We start from the raw sequence: 15735 nt of genomic DNA, 5'->3' as shown, positions 1-15735 counted from the left end.
ATTTACAACAGCGGTAATGGACAATTCCGCTTCCAACCTGTAGGGGGACTGAAGAGGAAATTGTTTTTGGTGTACTCACGCTGGTGTACCTCCATTAAATTACATGCAATCGAAACAAACACATTCCCCTATGTGGGCGTTTTAGCCACGGTAACTGGGGGTGGTAACCATGATTATGATTAGACGGCCACTGTAGCCTGTATTGGAGATCATATTTCTCTTATTTTTCTGGTAGGCTACGAGAAAAAATAAGACATCAAAATAAGACATCAGTGCAACAAATGTTCAAAAATCGATGAGAACAGTGGGATTATCATTAACCAGTCAGGTTGTTGAGGCCTCAAAGCAATAATGAGAAATGTTTCTGTAAGTTGTTTTTTGCTATTGTGTTCAGTATGCTGTCTAGTATTAGGAGAAATTTAACAAACTTGGCCATCACATTTAAAATGCCAATGAAGCCATTAGAGACGTCTAAGGTCTGATAAACGTGTGTTATGATCCGCAGCAGGTCCATACCACACCTGATAAGCAGATGAGGTCCCAAATATGTAGGCCGTAGTGAAACGGAGCTAGACCTGTGCTGGCCATCATCTGTGCCCGATCTGTTGCGTTTTTCAGTTTTGGCCCTATATGTGTGTTTGGACTCTGGTCCGACTGCATTTTGCGGCTGGCTCATTTGGTCTCGTTTGGAGGATGCGCAACAGATCTGTCCCATGTAAAGCTTTTGCACACTTAATTTTATCTTGCAGGCAAAACTATCACAATTTCACAACTAAAACATACATACATCCTCACAATAGTTGCTTTCAGACACAACCTCCCATATGCGGATCCGATCCTTCGAGTGATTCAGATATGATGCTAACCTGCGGACATTATGTGTGAACGACACTGATGTTCTTCGCTACATTCAGACACAAGTTAATTTACATAATGTCCATTGGAAATACTAGGAGGGGAGGGTAAGAACCACCTAAGTTCAGAATTCCATATAGACGGTTATGTTGTGCTCTAAGCGATGCTGGGTAACGTCACTTATGTTGACTTTCACATTTGAGCACCTACTCCGAAACTTTAAGCTCCTAAATATGAGTTTTTCAGTTGTGTTTTTCTAATCTGCATAGTGTCTGTGAAGGAGAAGGCTACTGCAGCATCCAAGGACCAAAAAACAATGCATGCTAAATTATAGATTTTGTGGACTTTACTGTACGGAATGATGCATCCCACTTGATCATAATCTGTGCAAATATAAAAGGCACTGTGTCTCAAGTATACTTTCTTTAGAATACCATTGTTCAAGTGCTTCAAGCAGTTCAGACTGTGTATATTGTTGTGTTGCATTGTTTCACAAGTAATTAAGGGGAGAACATGCAGGCTAGGACTTGAAATTTATGAAGAGTTAGGGGATAGAGGACTTAGGAAGTGTGAGTTTAGAATGAGTTGCAGGAGTAGTGTAGGAACTTAAATTGTGGATTGTTTCAGAAATGAAGTCTCAGTCAGCCAGGAGTCAAGTCAGAAATCTCAGAGAGCTTTATTCACGAATCCGGAGACCTACGTCGTGTTGCTAACAGACGCAGTCTGATGTTACAAACAGGGAAACACTTTTTATACCTCGCTGACAGTTCAGACAAGACATGACATCTCCATTAATGGTACGCAAACTTGTTTACGACATAGTTACCCAAAGAGTCAACCATATCTATAAGGCTGTATCCCATAACGACCAAGGCCCATGGAATCCAGTCAAGAAGACAGTAAATAAGGTCTTAGGGCGCCAGCCGTCGAGAAGAGGCCTACCCAGCCTCCTTCGAGGACACACACACACCCAGTCATCTTACACACATACACAGCATTGACACACACACATACATCCAGACAGCATGGCATTCGCACACACATACAACAAGGCTGCGCTCACGCGCTCAGCATGAAGGCACATACACACACAGCAGGACTGCACACTTACACACTCAGCATGGCTGTGCAAACACCTTGAACATAGAATTCCACAGTTGTTACCTCATAAATCTCTCCTTCACTTTCTGCTTACAGCAGCGACTCTTCCTTTCAGCTTTACACAGACCATACCAAAAGAGCAAATGGTTGAATATAGCCTGCACTTAAATGGAAACACCTTTAAGGCCAAAATTTCTTACTACAGTAGGGCATGGACAGAACTTGGAACGTGTGCAATTGCATAGCCGGTGGCAACTCCATGTGGCAGTCTGGTCATACCATGTAGCCTACATTGTACTCCTATGTGTACATCTTTTAGCAGTCTAACTCTAGCAACTGCATTAGCCTACAAAAGTCTGCAATTCCATTGCAGTTAACTCTGGAAAAAGGCTCATGCTGAGTTTTTTTTCTAAATCATGGGTTGTCATAGGATTAAGACCATTTTGTTTGACAATGTTTTTTGTGTGTGTGTATTTTTTTGAGGTGGCTAACTGATTTAGTTAAAATAGCTGACATTGAGAACACTGTCAATTAAGACACCAGATGTTTAATGACAGCTTATCTTATTTAGGATCACTAACTGAACACAGTTTGACTTTTTTTTTCAGACACCAGAGTAAAAAAATAAGAGTAGGCTAACGTGTGTAATTTACAGAATTATAGTAATATTTCCAGGGTCTAAAATGTAAATAAAAGTAGGCCTACACCCGAAACTAACGCATCATCACAAGTCAAGAGGTGTTACTTCAAACAACAAAGTTCATGCTGCATATTTGGATGCTGCTGCAGAGCAATATTTTGAGCACGTGACACTTGCGCGTACGTCCTCACACGTCCTTGTGTCCAACAACCATCACCATCAGCTAGCTGACTGGCTAGCAAGTAGCTTGCTTGCTTCGCACAGGTGTCGCTGGAGGACCTTGGGTGAGAATTTATCCATACTTTGATTCAAAATGACCAGTAATGCAATGATATGGAATTGTTGAAAATTACACAATATATATGAAAACGTCGCTAGATTATTCATTGGCGATGTTTGTATATCTAGTTTTGTAGCTTGCTGATGATATCGTTTTGTTATCCCTGGTAAAACCGCCTAGCATCATGCCATAGCCCGAGAGTAACGTTAATATTGTACTACAGTTGATCTAAGCTGCGCTGACATTTGATTGCAAGGTTCATATTGAATTCGATATATTTCTGCTGTTGCAGAGATGATTATATGCTTGTACGTAATGAGTTGTTACTGTACAACGTGAACTACCTATCTTAGATAGCTAACTTGGGTTATCTGATCATTGTTGCCGGCCAAAATGGCATTACGGAGCCTCTTGCTAAGCTTATGTCGGCAGCTTTGAGTATAGTTAGGGGCAGTCTAATCCTACTTTACCAAGTAAGCAAGATCACTCATTTATTTATTCATTCAGTATTAGTGTATTTTATGCCATGCATTTTCTCTTCAGCAGTCAGTAAAACACACTCTTTATTGTAGGGTGGGTGCATTGGTGGTCTGAACGAAGCATCGGCCAATGTAGCATTCACAGCAGCAGTATTGCCCCGTTGGTCCTCTCATGCACTCGCACTGCATGGCTTCACCTGCAAACGTCTCCCTTCTCTTCACTTCACCCCTGGGCCACTACTCCCTCATGCTCTGGTCACAGGCCCCACACAGACTGCCCAATGACCGCCTGGATTGTCCTGCCCGTCAGCCTTGCTGCCTTCTCCATCACAGGAATATGGATAGTGTAAGCCTCTCCTTAGTATGTGAACTTTTGGCAGTTAAAATTCTTGTAAATTCAAGAACCACATAATATGTATCGGCTTACTGAAGTAGAGGTCTGTTTGCTGCACACTGTATTAACAGCTCTCATTGTGTTTACTGTACACTGTGAAGTCCTTGGGCGGAATAACATATGTGTAAATGGATTGTTTTCCAGCTATGCCATGGCTGTAATGAACCACCATGTTTGTCCTGTAGAGAACTGGTAAGTGCACTATACTTTCTACTTCATAGTGTGATGGGGCATATTGATTGGCAAATGGTAGAATGGAATAATGATGAATGCTGTGGTGAATCTATTGTTGACTATGCCTTGTCTACCCGTGTCACAGGACCTACAATGTCACATGCACTGAGGAGACAGCCAGAAGGGGTTTCCCCAAGACATGCTGCACACTACAGGATATACCCCTGATCAGGTAGGTGATGTTTCCATTTAACCTTTTATTCTTAGGGTACGTTCAGACTTGGCTTCTCTTTCTGACCGCAGACCGCTTTTTCAGTTTTAACAAATCTGCCATCGTTTTTTGTTCCAAAAAAAAGCCGGACCACAGGTCTTGGTTATCTGCTTGTGATTTGTCAAAAAACAGTGTGACGTAGGGCGTTTTCCCACTAGAAGTTGAACATTTCTCAACTTTTAAAACAACTCTTGAGCTGCAGAAAAAGAATCCCGCGATCGTGTTTTTAAAGAAAGTAAGGACTTTTTTTGGTAAACACAGTCTACTCCATAGAATTATAATGTAAAACGGACACCGGCAGCTGCGAATAAATATGCCAAGTCTGAACGTACACTAGTGTTTTATTACTCCATAACATACAGTATTAAACTAGTAGTAGAATGCCAACTATTAGACCACGGATAAACCTGCCATGAAGATTTCTAATGCTGATTAGTGTAATTTTGAATCTATAAATGTTATCTTACTATCATGTTTCCTCACAAATCGCATATCCATAATTACATAAATCCTATCTAATGGGCACATAAATACCATAACATACAGTATTAAACCACGGATAAACCTGCCATGAAGATTTCTAATGCTGATTAGTGTAATTTTGAATCTATAAATGTTATCTTACTATCATGTTTCCTCACAAATCGCATATCCATAATTACATAAATCCTACCTAATGGGCACATAAATACCATAGCAGCGAGTGACACAGAGGGACCATAAAAGAAACACCATTCACACCCATCTAGTCATTTGCTGCATGTGTGTCAACACTCTCTCCCTTAATGTGTTCCCCTTTCAGCAAATGTGGCTCATACCCCCCAGAGAGCTGTCTCTTCAGCCTGATTGGCAACGTGGGAGCCTTCATGGGTAATACCCTCTCCTCTGCTCTTGTGCAATATTAACCACTATCAGTACATTGATTGTGCGTGTATTTGATCTGCCTGTTAATGTGTGCATGTGGTCCATACCTAAACTTAATTCTCTCTCTCTCTCTCTCTCTGTCTGCTCTTTATCACTCCTCTATATCCTTCCTTCCATCTATGTCTTCCTCACGTCTTTTTATGTTTGTCTCATAAAACACATCTGCTCTCTGTTGTCTGTCCTGCTCCTCTCCTCCCTCTTGTCACCTCTCTCTCTTTCTCTCTCCATTCTCCTCGTCTCCATCACTGTTGTCTCTCCCTGCAGTGGTGATGGTCTGTATGCTCCGCTATGCCCAGGTGATTGAGCACAGTCACCACTGCTGGACAAACACCAATGCCCTGGTGTCAGGCTGTGTCAACGCCTTAGGTCTGGTCATGGTGGGGAATTTCCAGGTGAGTCCATTGCAGGGTTACATTTGTGTTAAAAGTCGTCAGTATATTTCTGTGGACGCGGCTATGGACACGGTGCTCATGACACAAATATAGCCCGTGGTTCTAAATGTACAGTACACCATATTGCTATATACCAGTATGGCGTATTCATTTAACCTTTATTTATTCTCGGAGGTTCATTGAGGGTGGTCCTCATTTTCAGTGAAGCTGAGATTACAGGAACAATGAAATAACAAAAGATATAGTATAATAATTGTGGTAATAAGTATAGGCCTAGGCCTATAAATAAAATAAATAATAAGATAACCTACATAACATAGAGGAGGAAGGAAAAAATAAAAATAGTTAAAATATTAATTTTAAGTTAGTTAGTATAATTTGTATTTTTGTAATTTGTATTTTATTATATTTTTATATATTGTATTTAAGTTTAGTTAGTATAATTTGTATTTTAGTATATTTAGCATATTCTTTATCTTCTACTGTCCTTATTGCTTAGTTGTGTTTTTATATTATATACTTTAATTACTCTTTCTGCTGTTATAGAATGTGTTTGTGTTGTCTGTATGCTGCTGAGACCTTGAATTTCCCCTGGGGATCAATAAAGTATCTATCTATCTATCTAATAATGGAATAATAATAATAATAATAAAATAACATTTACTTGTACAATTTGACATAGGAAGGTTTGTGATTACAGATCTGAATTGATTATAGGAAAGCAGAGAATTCATTTTTATATTGCATTGAAGATAGGAAGTAGGGGCACCACAACAACAGGCCGACACCAATGATTATGTCTCCTCACTGTCAAAGACGACCTATGTGTTATAATGGCCATCACCAGTAATGAATCTCAGGGCAGAGTAGAGACTGAGTCCAGGGCTTTAAGTGAACAAGCAGTAGCATTTCTATATATCACATCACCATAGTCTAGAACTGACATAAAATATCGTATAGTAGCGTATATCTAGAACTACGGGCTAAATTTGTCTCATGAGCACTGTGTCCATGGCCGTGTCCACAGAAAAAGACACAGTGTGTGTGTGTGTGTAATGATGAGTAGACATTTGACTTAAACGTGACATCGGGCCCTAGAAAACTGGTTCTAGACAGTATGTGGAACAGAACAATATAGTATTACCTAGAACCAGTTTTCTAGGGCCTGATGCCATGTTTTAGTGTCTACTCCTCTTTACACATCCACTTTAACAATGAATCGCAAGCATGAAAAGTTCCACACGGTGACATGACCGCATCTATGCAATGGGTATTGAAGTTTTGACATTTTATTTCACGTAATCCTATCTCTCACTGTCTCTCCTTCCGCGTGCTTTTGGCAGGTGGACCATGCCAAGTCTTTGCACTATGTGGGCGCGGGAGTGGCGTTCCCGGCGGGGCTACTTTTTGTGTGCCTGCAGTGTGTGCTCACCTACCGCATCGCTGAGACCACTCTGGACTACTGGATGGCCCATGTGCGAGTAGCCCTCTCAGCCGGGGCCCTCGTCTCTCTCGTCCTCAGTATCCTCAATAGCCTGGATATAAGGGGGAGTGGTTTGTTTGACCTGTTGCCCAATGCCCTAATTGCCCCTTGATTGTAGGTCTTGACAAACTGAAAGTGCACCCAGAGGTTTGCATAACATTGTTTGGTGTCGGTTTTTGGGCCTGACAATGTTTTGGTAAATTGTGTGTTGTATTGAAACAGATGTCAGTGCATCATAGAATGTTAGGGTATAGGTGGATAGTGATGAGTTATGGTTATGAGTTGATTCCTTGTTTTTTCAACCGCTGTGCTGCAGCCCACTAGAGTGCCATGAGAGATTGTCAGATCTCTGCCATGGCAAAATGTCCATTTTCGCTTCATTGGTCCAAAAAAACAAATCTTCCGTAAAATGTAAAGAAATACACTTTGCCGGTCGGCAGTAAAACGGACGCCTAAAAGGGTCTTGCATAGGCTAGAGGTTATTATAAGGGACTAGCATTTATTGCAGACTTGAATATTATTAGACGTTTTAGGCTTTGGTACGTTTTATTTGTGTAACATTTGTTATGTTGGTGTGTTGATGTGGATTTTTTCAGTGTCAGAAATGTGGCAAAAAAAATGTCACTGCTCTAGGGGGCACACATGGTGATGGGATATATAGTTTCATAGTTGTATAATTATACAGGAATAAAGTGCCTGTTGGAATATAAAAGAATAATTATCATCATAAATGGCTGATGAGAGACTTGCAGATGGAACCATAGTTCATTATGTGTACCTTAGACTACACAGTCACCTGCTGAGTGCTCATTGAAGAGGCACGATCCATTTTAACATCAGATAGCGGTGTGATAAGGCATACCTGTTTCAATAAGGCCTCGATGTGCCTAGTTTGTCTCTCTCACACAGGAAATGAATTGCAAATGATCCACAGATCTCTGTCAGTTCCAAAGGTCAGTTGTTGCTCAGCAATAGGGCCATATCTTTCCTAGTGGAGAAACACAGCGAACTTCTTTGTTTGATTCACAGTCAGTGTGTTGATAACTTGCAATGCATAAAGATAATGTACATTTGGCAAATGTATGAGTAATGCCACCTCAACCCCGAAATATTATAATCATGCTGAATTAGGAACCACACTGATAGGTATCTAGATTTGTTTTAATTTAACACCTACTGAAAACTTCACTAGGCTTTCTTTAGTATTCTATTTGATATATCTAAACTCCAGTCAACTTCTTGACTGATTTTATGAAGTGGTGTTGAGAAACGTCTTGGTCGTTTATTTGTTTAAATTCATTAATTTGTTTAAAAACAAATCGATGATCAACAGTTACTTAGAAATTCATAGCAGATTTTTTTTTTTAAATGGGGTGGATTTCTGCTTTAAGTCTCAAAATTGTGCCCTCCCGGCACACATGCCTGTATGTGAGAACAGACGCTCCTTAACCCAGCCATCCTCCAGGTGGCGCTTTCTTCATCCACGAGAGCTTCGTCCTGCAGCACGCGGCCGCCATCTGCGAGTGGGTATTCACCGTCATCATCCTCGTCTACTACGGCACCTTCACCTACGAGTTTGGCACCGTCACCACCGACACCATAATGGCCGTCCTGGCGCAGCGCAGCAGCCTCCACCTCCACCAGCCCACCGGCGTCATCATGGGGGGCATGGCCAGCATGGGGGGTATGGCTAGCATGGGGGCCATGGGCAAAAGCGCACCCATGGGCTTCGGCGCCCACGACCTGAAGTCTCCGGGTGCTGGAAGCACCTCGGCTCACCTCACCTGTAACCCCGAAAGCACGGCCATGCTGTAACCCGGGCAACGGCAACGGAGGTGCCGCACCACACCACAACGCTACTCGAAACCTCGACAAGAGTTTTCAGCACTGCCCACAGCGTAGCACTGCTACCTAAGGGTGTTTCTTTTTCATGAGAAAACAAACAAACAAAAAAAAACTGGGACAGAGAAGAATTAGAAATAGTAGACGTAGTAGAGATAGGCTGTGCTTGAGACTCCCTCCCCCCCTACCTAAAGTAATGTTGACTTTTATCACGAACGTGCTCCCAGTTCTCAAGGCAATATTTTGCAGCGGATGTGAACATGCGTGGGGATGGGATCCAGCCTGTTGTCTGTTTGAATGAATGTCACAGGGACAAAAAAAAGATGGGAATTGCAGAAAAAATGTGTACAGATGATCAGGATGCTTGGCCTGTACCTCAGCTCAATATCTGGAGAATGCTTCTCTCCCTCACATTTTATCACCCAATAATGCACGGACACATACACACACAGACTCACACACTCACACACAGGATGTGTTAACGCATGCCCCAGTGTACCATCACTCAAAACGTCCCGTGACAACGTGGTGAACACTACCTCAATTCAAGTCGTAAATACAGTATATCCCCTTTATAGTGTCCTTTGTTCAATCCATACTCTTCATGTGTGGTTTTCAAGATGTAGGGGCGGGGGGCATTGGGTTGTAGACGGCAGCAATATTTGAGTGTATGTTACAGATGTGAAGTCGCTCTTAACAGCAATATCTGATCTGTGAAAGTATTTAATGCAATACCTGAGGGAAATTGTTCTCATAGTCTATTACCTAGCATTAAGTGAGCCTATATGGAAAAATAAGCAGAAGAAATGGTCTGTAAAGGAACAGTTGAACTGGAGAGTACAGCATCATGGTGCAATGGCTTGCCATTTCTACAGGAATGCCTCTAGCACGGCGATGCATTTGTACACGCACAGCAGATCTTTTCCACCTCAGCCATTTTATATGTTGCAGCTGAGCAAACAGAACTGAGTCTTAAAACATTAATTATTGATCTCTGGAAGTATGGTGCTTACAAGCAATGTGAAGCTAATTAATGCCTTGAGCTTCAATTGTGCTTGCTCCTCTATGGTGTGCCAAAATGGCTGCTGTGGAAAAGGGTCTGTTGACAGCTTTTTGCAGGTTTGAAGCTGGTAGGGAAGTATACCTCACCGGCATGGGATAGGAACCCCTGCTGCTTGTACTCTGTGGCAGTGCAAGCCCTGGGTAGAGGCTGAGGCGCAGAGCTCTCTGGCCCACCACATGTGTTGAGATCCCTGTTGGAAGACTGCTTGCGTCTGGTGAAAGCTAAGCTGAACACACTAATGTGCTCAAATGTATCCCATTTGCTTGTACTGTAAGTGATATCGCATTAGTACAGAATGCCCCAAAGCATCACTGAACTATAATCAAAAAGTAGTTGAACTTGAAGGTAAGAGTCAGAAATTTGTTTTTTTTTTTTTTTTTTTTTTTTTTTTTTTTTTTTTTTTTTTTTTTTTTTTTTTTTTTTTTTTTGTTTTGTTTTTCAAATCATGTTGCTGGAAGGGACCATTTTTGTATTTTTAAGCAACCAAACAAAACAAATACACCCCCTTTCCACAATGTCTTCCCCAGGCTCCCTCTCCTCTGAATGTCTGTAGCCTTGGTTATGATATGACTGACAGAAACATCATTGCTCTGATTGGTCTAGTCATTCTGTTTGTCTGGAAATATTTGTCACTTTGTTACAGAGCCTGTCATAGACAATTGAGTTTTTCTTTGAAGCATACTGTGTTGAAAGCATGTTGAAATGTAAGGATTTCATGAATTAGCATCGCTGATCCCACTTTTAAGACTGTATTGTTGTATGTCATGTCATGTGTATGTAAAGGATACGGGTTTCAGGAAAAAGAAAATCTTGTTGATAAGCACTGTCATATGTTTCTGTGAGTTTGTATGTATTATTCATTTCTACTTTGTTTCTTTTTAATGGAAGAGCCCCATACCATAAGAGCATGGCAATATGAGAGCCATTCCACTGTCAATGCAATATATACCATACCTCTGTAGCATTTCAACTATAAGGGGCATAAAAAGAACTGTTGTCTTAATGTCAAACAAGTGTACATTGTGTGACATGATACATTCAACCACTGTTCCATCCTCAGAAATCTGCAGTTATAGGGTATGCAGGGAAGGCTTTAGTAAGAACTAAATTTATATTTAGGACAGCGTTCATTTGTAATTTTAACATTGTTTTAGGGTTACTTTTGTTGTATGGAATTTCTATTCTATTCAGACACAAATTGAAATGAGATAATAAATGACTATTTATCACTGTATTTTTTGTGTTTGTGTGCTAATTTGATTATTATGATTCTAAAAAAAAAAAAAAAAAAAAAGAGCTAAGAGCTCAAAAATAGAGAACACACATATTTTCAAGGTTGTAAGTTCACCAGAGTTTAATTTATAACAGACTATAGGACAGAGCCATTACACATTAACATCTGGAAACAGAAACAAAGTGATCTGACAAAGCCCTCACATACACATCTTGGTATCACTACCAAGAGTGCTTAACAGGACGATAAAGACTACATATCACCATCTTTAGAGTAATAAAAAAAACTCCACATTCAACTTGACTGCAAGGATATGCATGTATCAATTACAGGCTGTGTGAATGAGAACCCGTCCAATTCCAGTAGTGTTAAGGACACAAGATAAACAAATCCTTTGCAGAAATAATCTGCCTTGTCATGGTTGAGAAATAAATCTCAGACTGGAAAGTGAAACCCATTAAACATAGTGGAATGGTAACCTGTTTTATAGCCTCAGACACTGTTTACATTAGCTTTTCCTTTCACTTCCTGTTTGTAATAGAGAGCTCAAACTCATAATGAATTTCTTTCGGCAAAGTTAGACTAAGGCTACATTCACACCGCAAGTCTTAATGCTCAATTCAGATTTTTTGCTCAGGTCCGATTTTTTGTTTGGCTGTTCACATTACCTTTTAAAATGTGGCCTATATCAGATTCCAGTGTGAACTGTTTGCAGTTCCGAATTGACCCGCATGTGCAAAAGAACAATGACATCAGCTAACTCCCACCGGAGCATACTGTAATTGTGACAAATGTTGATGTAGATTGACATAAAAGTTGCATCAAGTCCGCCTTGGTTGTTCACACTGCGGCCACATTGACAAAAAAACTGACCAGGCCTGGGTATGATTCAGGACCACATAAGGAAGAGGTCTAAATCTGATTGGAAAAAATCAGATCTGGGTGAGATTTGGGTGTTCACACTTCTTCTGACCTGGTCACTTGACCCCCCAAAAAATCAGATTTAGGCCACTTTTGCCTGCAGTCTGAACGTAGCCTACCAAGAATTGGCACTTGCAAATGCCAACATAACCTCAGTTTCAAGAATGAACAATGACTTTTGCTCACAATGAGATAGCTTTGTATTCACCAGAAGATGTCCTAGTAGGCTACAAGACCCAAGACAAGAATGGTCATAAGGACCCAGAAAGCAAAATCAGATTGGCAGATAGCGGACCGCTGGTGATCTGCCGCTGGTGGCATGCCCACTTGTAGTCCACCGTTGGACCACAATCTCTTTAAATTTAACTTGTCATGAATATTAAGAAAAGTTAATAAAATGATATATGGAGTATAACTGAACAAATGAAAAAGATTTTAGACCAATAGTGACAATTATTGGCCAATTTGTCTGCAACCCGCCAGCGGACCGCCAGAGAACCGATAAGCAAAATGCCAGCGGACCGCCAGCTATGCCCCCAATGGACCGACAGTGGTCTGCCAGCCTCTTGTTATCTGGGGACAATAGATTAAGAATATTGCTTTGCTTAACTATCCATTAAATGAGGATATACCATGCTCAAAAAATACTCTACCATTGCTCAAAAACCTGTCATGTGATCCTTGTCCTGTTGTGTACATATATAATACATTCAAATACATAAAAACATAAGAGTACCATAGATTCCACAGATCATATCCACACCCAAACTTGTATTAATGCATTTCAATATGCTAATGCACCCACAGTCCTATTACTCGAATGAGAAGGCTGTATCCCTGTATACATCTGGGCTTTGCACCACATTACATAGACTTGCTTCAGCCAGTACCATCACACCGGTGTGACAGGAATGTTGAAAATGATGCCCTTAAGTATATCAGACTTGAATTCAACATGGAATTTTAGAACCTTACATTGTTGCGGAACAGAATCTTAGAGTGTTAAAAACTCCCCTGCTGAAGGGGAACCAACACTATTTAATCATTAAACTTGGGCACTAATATCACTATTTAATCATTAAACTTGGGCGCTCAGTACCAGTGCTCTATTTTGTGCAAGTCACAGTCACGGAGCCCCTAAAGGGACATGTGGGGGAAAAAATTGTTTTGGAGTTTCTGGTGCGCACCAGAACTTTCTTGTGCTCACCAGAAATTCACAGCCCCCAAGAAGATACGGGCAAAAAGATTATTTTGTAAATTTCTGGTGCACACCAGAAACTCTCACATGCTTGCCAAACATGTGTTTTTTTTGTGTTCGCACAAAAAATGTGTCCCCTTAGAGGCTCCATAGAATGTCTTTTTAAGTGAGTATTATAAAGTGTGTCACCTTTGTTGTTGGGTAAATACACACTGGTTCAAGATGGTGTACTTGTCCTCACACTGACCTTCTGAGTAAGGTCACCATCGAGGATGGATAACAAAAATCTCCCCCGAGCTCAGATCCGTTAAGGCCATGTTTACATATAACAGCATGAGACTCCCAAGAAAACACAAGGGAATATATCTGCTCCCACGACACAGATAAATTGTGTCAAATAGAGCAGCATCTTCCCTTTACCAGTCTTTACCAGCTCAGCTCCTCTGAGCTGTTCAGTTACGTCCACTTGATTCAGTTGGCATGGGAGTGATGGCATTGTTGGATGCGGTTGTAGGGCCTCCGTCTGAGGTACTGAGCATGACAATGGCCACTATGATGATTATCAGGAACAGTACCACCACAATGGCTATGATTCCAATCTTGCCCTTCAGATTCTCCCTTTTCTGCTTGACTAGGACTTTCTTTGACTGCTTGTGGAAGCTATGGCTCTAGAAAACAGATTGGGTAACATGAGATATGGATGAAGATGCCTCCCACAGTGAAAACTAACTGAGGTAACTCAATAGAAAGAAAGAATAACACTGAAGTAAGGAAAGGAGGGAGAGAGTTGACACTCACACTGTTGAGAAGTTTCGCAGCACGTTCATCCAGATCGGTTAGCTTGTCCCCACGTTCATCAGCTTTATTGACATTCTCCACCATAAGCACTTTCACCTCCTCCACATCCTGTTGGACTTGCTGTAGTTTATCAGTCTATGGGGCAGAATCAAGTATAAAAACAACACTGTAAAAATATTTAGCCACTTTCTGAGATAGACTATGCTTTTATCAAACAACTACTTTTGACATCCTGTTCAAATTCATTTTGATTCTGTGAAAGGTCATTCACACCAGTCATACAGGATATGTAGCCTACTGTAGACTAATATGAAGTTATTTGTTCTGGTTAGGAATACACAGCAAAAAAAAGAAAGAAAAAAGCATTCGCATGACCTTGCCAAAAGACACCACTCGGCATCCAAGTTTCTCACAATGAGACTCTGGGTGGTGTTAATAAGGGTTTTTCATGCCAGTTGCAAGCTCGCTGGTTTACACAAAAACTTAGTGCTGCTTGAACAAGCACAACCAAAGTTCTGCAGGCATTTTGCCTGTAGGCCTATAAGCTAACCCTCTCTGGCTATATTACGTTACGTTATGCGGTTTGGTTCAGGCGCGTGTTATTTTACTTTCTATTTCAATGCTTAGGAATAAATGAATAACAAGAACCTTGTTCTTGATCACACAATATTTTATTTGACACCAGTTTGCAATAGGAAACAACGCGTGTTTTTAGCCCAAATGGTATTGATTTCTGAGACTTTTCTAGTGAAACTTGTGCGTTCGTTTTCGTGATGCAGTTTTCACTTCGAGTCGAAAAAACTAGACGTTTTCCTTCGGGTGTTAAATAACCGGAGTTTTGTGTCGAGACAGACCTTTTTGATTATCCGTAAACGTAGTGTAGCCTATTCTGCTATTCTCGCAGAGTAGGTTATAATACATAGCCTAGTCGAGGGTTAGACAGCAGCGGATGAGGGGAAATTCAAGCAAGTTGTGGCGTCAAAAGTAATGTTAACAGAAACTTTCACACTAGGTGATATAGACGTTTTCATGCAATCAATACTTAAGAATGTCGTTCATACAAAGAATGTCGTTCAATAACACCCAAATAGATGGTAGGTAGAATATCGTATTAATGAACGTTCATGTGTGAAAACGAAAGAACAAAGCAACCTCAACTCAGATCTGTCATTGCCACTCATAGTTCTTACCATTTTCCTTTTTTTCCCCCCGACTGGATCCAAAAATGGAAATCTGAAGAATGATTAACAATAGCCTAGTTTAAAAACATAGAAGTTGTTTAATACGAACAACGTCAGATTAACTTTTTTGCGTCGAGTCTTCCACTGGACTTGGAACGCGCATGTTCGTAGCTTACACCAGACTGCCTTGAATTGAAGGACAGGTGAGATAAGATCAGATGGGCACAACAATTCATGTACCCCTGGCTGCAGCTTGCAGATCGGGGCTGGTCTCAATGTGGTGGCGGAGCGCAACGTTGAGCTCAGCCCAAGATCAACATCTCATTCCCCGTTGGCCTATCTACGAGTACCCTGGCTGCAGCTTGCTGATCGGGGCTGGGCTCAATGTGGGGCGGAGCGCAATGTTAAGCTCAGCCCTAAATCAGCACGTCATTCCCCGTTCGCCCACATTAAGCCCAGCCCCGATCAGCAAGCTGCAGCCTGGGTCCACCGGCATGCAGCGCCA

The 15735-nt window shown here is 41.2% G+C and overlaps 1 protein-coding gene and 1 long non-coding RNA gene across 2 annotated transcripts; one reads left to right on the top strand and one right to left on the bottom strand.

Moving 5' to 3' along the window:
• The first annotated feature begins 2809 nt into the window (after positions 1 to 2809).
• On the top strand, positions 2810 to 10267 carry tmem150ab (transmembrane protein 150Ab). Its single transcript, XM_048258145.1, has 8 exons — positions 2810 to 2880; positions 3449 to 3701; positions 3894 to 3941; positions 4069 to 4155; positions 4997 to 5064; positions 5383 to 5510; positions 6854 to 7031; positions 8459 to 10267. The coding sequence occupies exons 2-8, from the start codon at positions 3637 to 3639 to the stop codon at positions 8806 to 8808; spliced, it is 924 nt and encodes a 307-aa protein (XP_048114102.1). The 5' UTR covers positions 2810 to 2880; positions 3449 to 3636; the 3' UTR covers positions 8809 to 10267.
• Positions 10268 to 12519: 2252 nt separating this feature from the next.
• On the bottom strand, positions 12520 to 15487 carry LOC125304398. The gene is made up of 3 exons (XR_007195234.1): positions 15240 to 15487; positions 14050 to 14184; positions 12520 to 13919 (listed from the first exon to the last, which is right to left on the bottom strand). It is a non-coding gene; the product is annotated as an uncharacterized LOC125304398 (long non-coding RNA).
• Between the last annotated feature and the right edge of the window lie 248 nt (positions 15488 to 15735).

This window comes from Alosa alosa, chromosome 12 (assembly GCF_017589495.1).
Source record: "Alosa alosa isolate M-15738 ecotype Scorff River chromosome 12, AALO_Geno_1.1, whole genome shotgun sequence".
Lineage (NCBI taxonomy): Eukaryota > Metazoa > Chordata > Actinopteri > Clupeiformes > Clupeidae > Alosa > Alosa alosa.
The sequence above is the reverse complement of the archived record's forward strand: the minus strand, read 5'-3'. Positions and strand labels throughout refer to the sequence as shown.

Bases quoted from the DNA above. Each gene is read 5' to 3' on its own strand.
- tmem150ab (XM_048258145.1), top strand. From the start codon at position 3,637: ATGACCGCCTGGATTGTCCTGCCCGTCAGCCTTGCTGCCTTCTCCATC. The intron at 4,156-4,996 runs GTAGGTGATGTT...TTCCCCTTTCAG, and splicing joins CAGGATATACCCCTGATCAG to CAAATGTGGCTCATACCCCC. The intron at 7,032-8,458 runs GTATCCTCAATA...GCCATCCTCCAG, and splicing joins CCTCGTCTCTCTCGTCCTCA to GTGGCGCTTTCTTCATCCAC.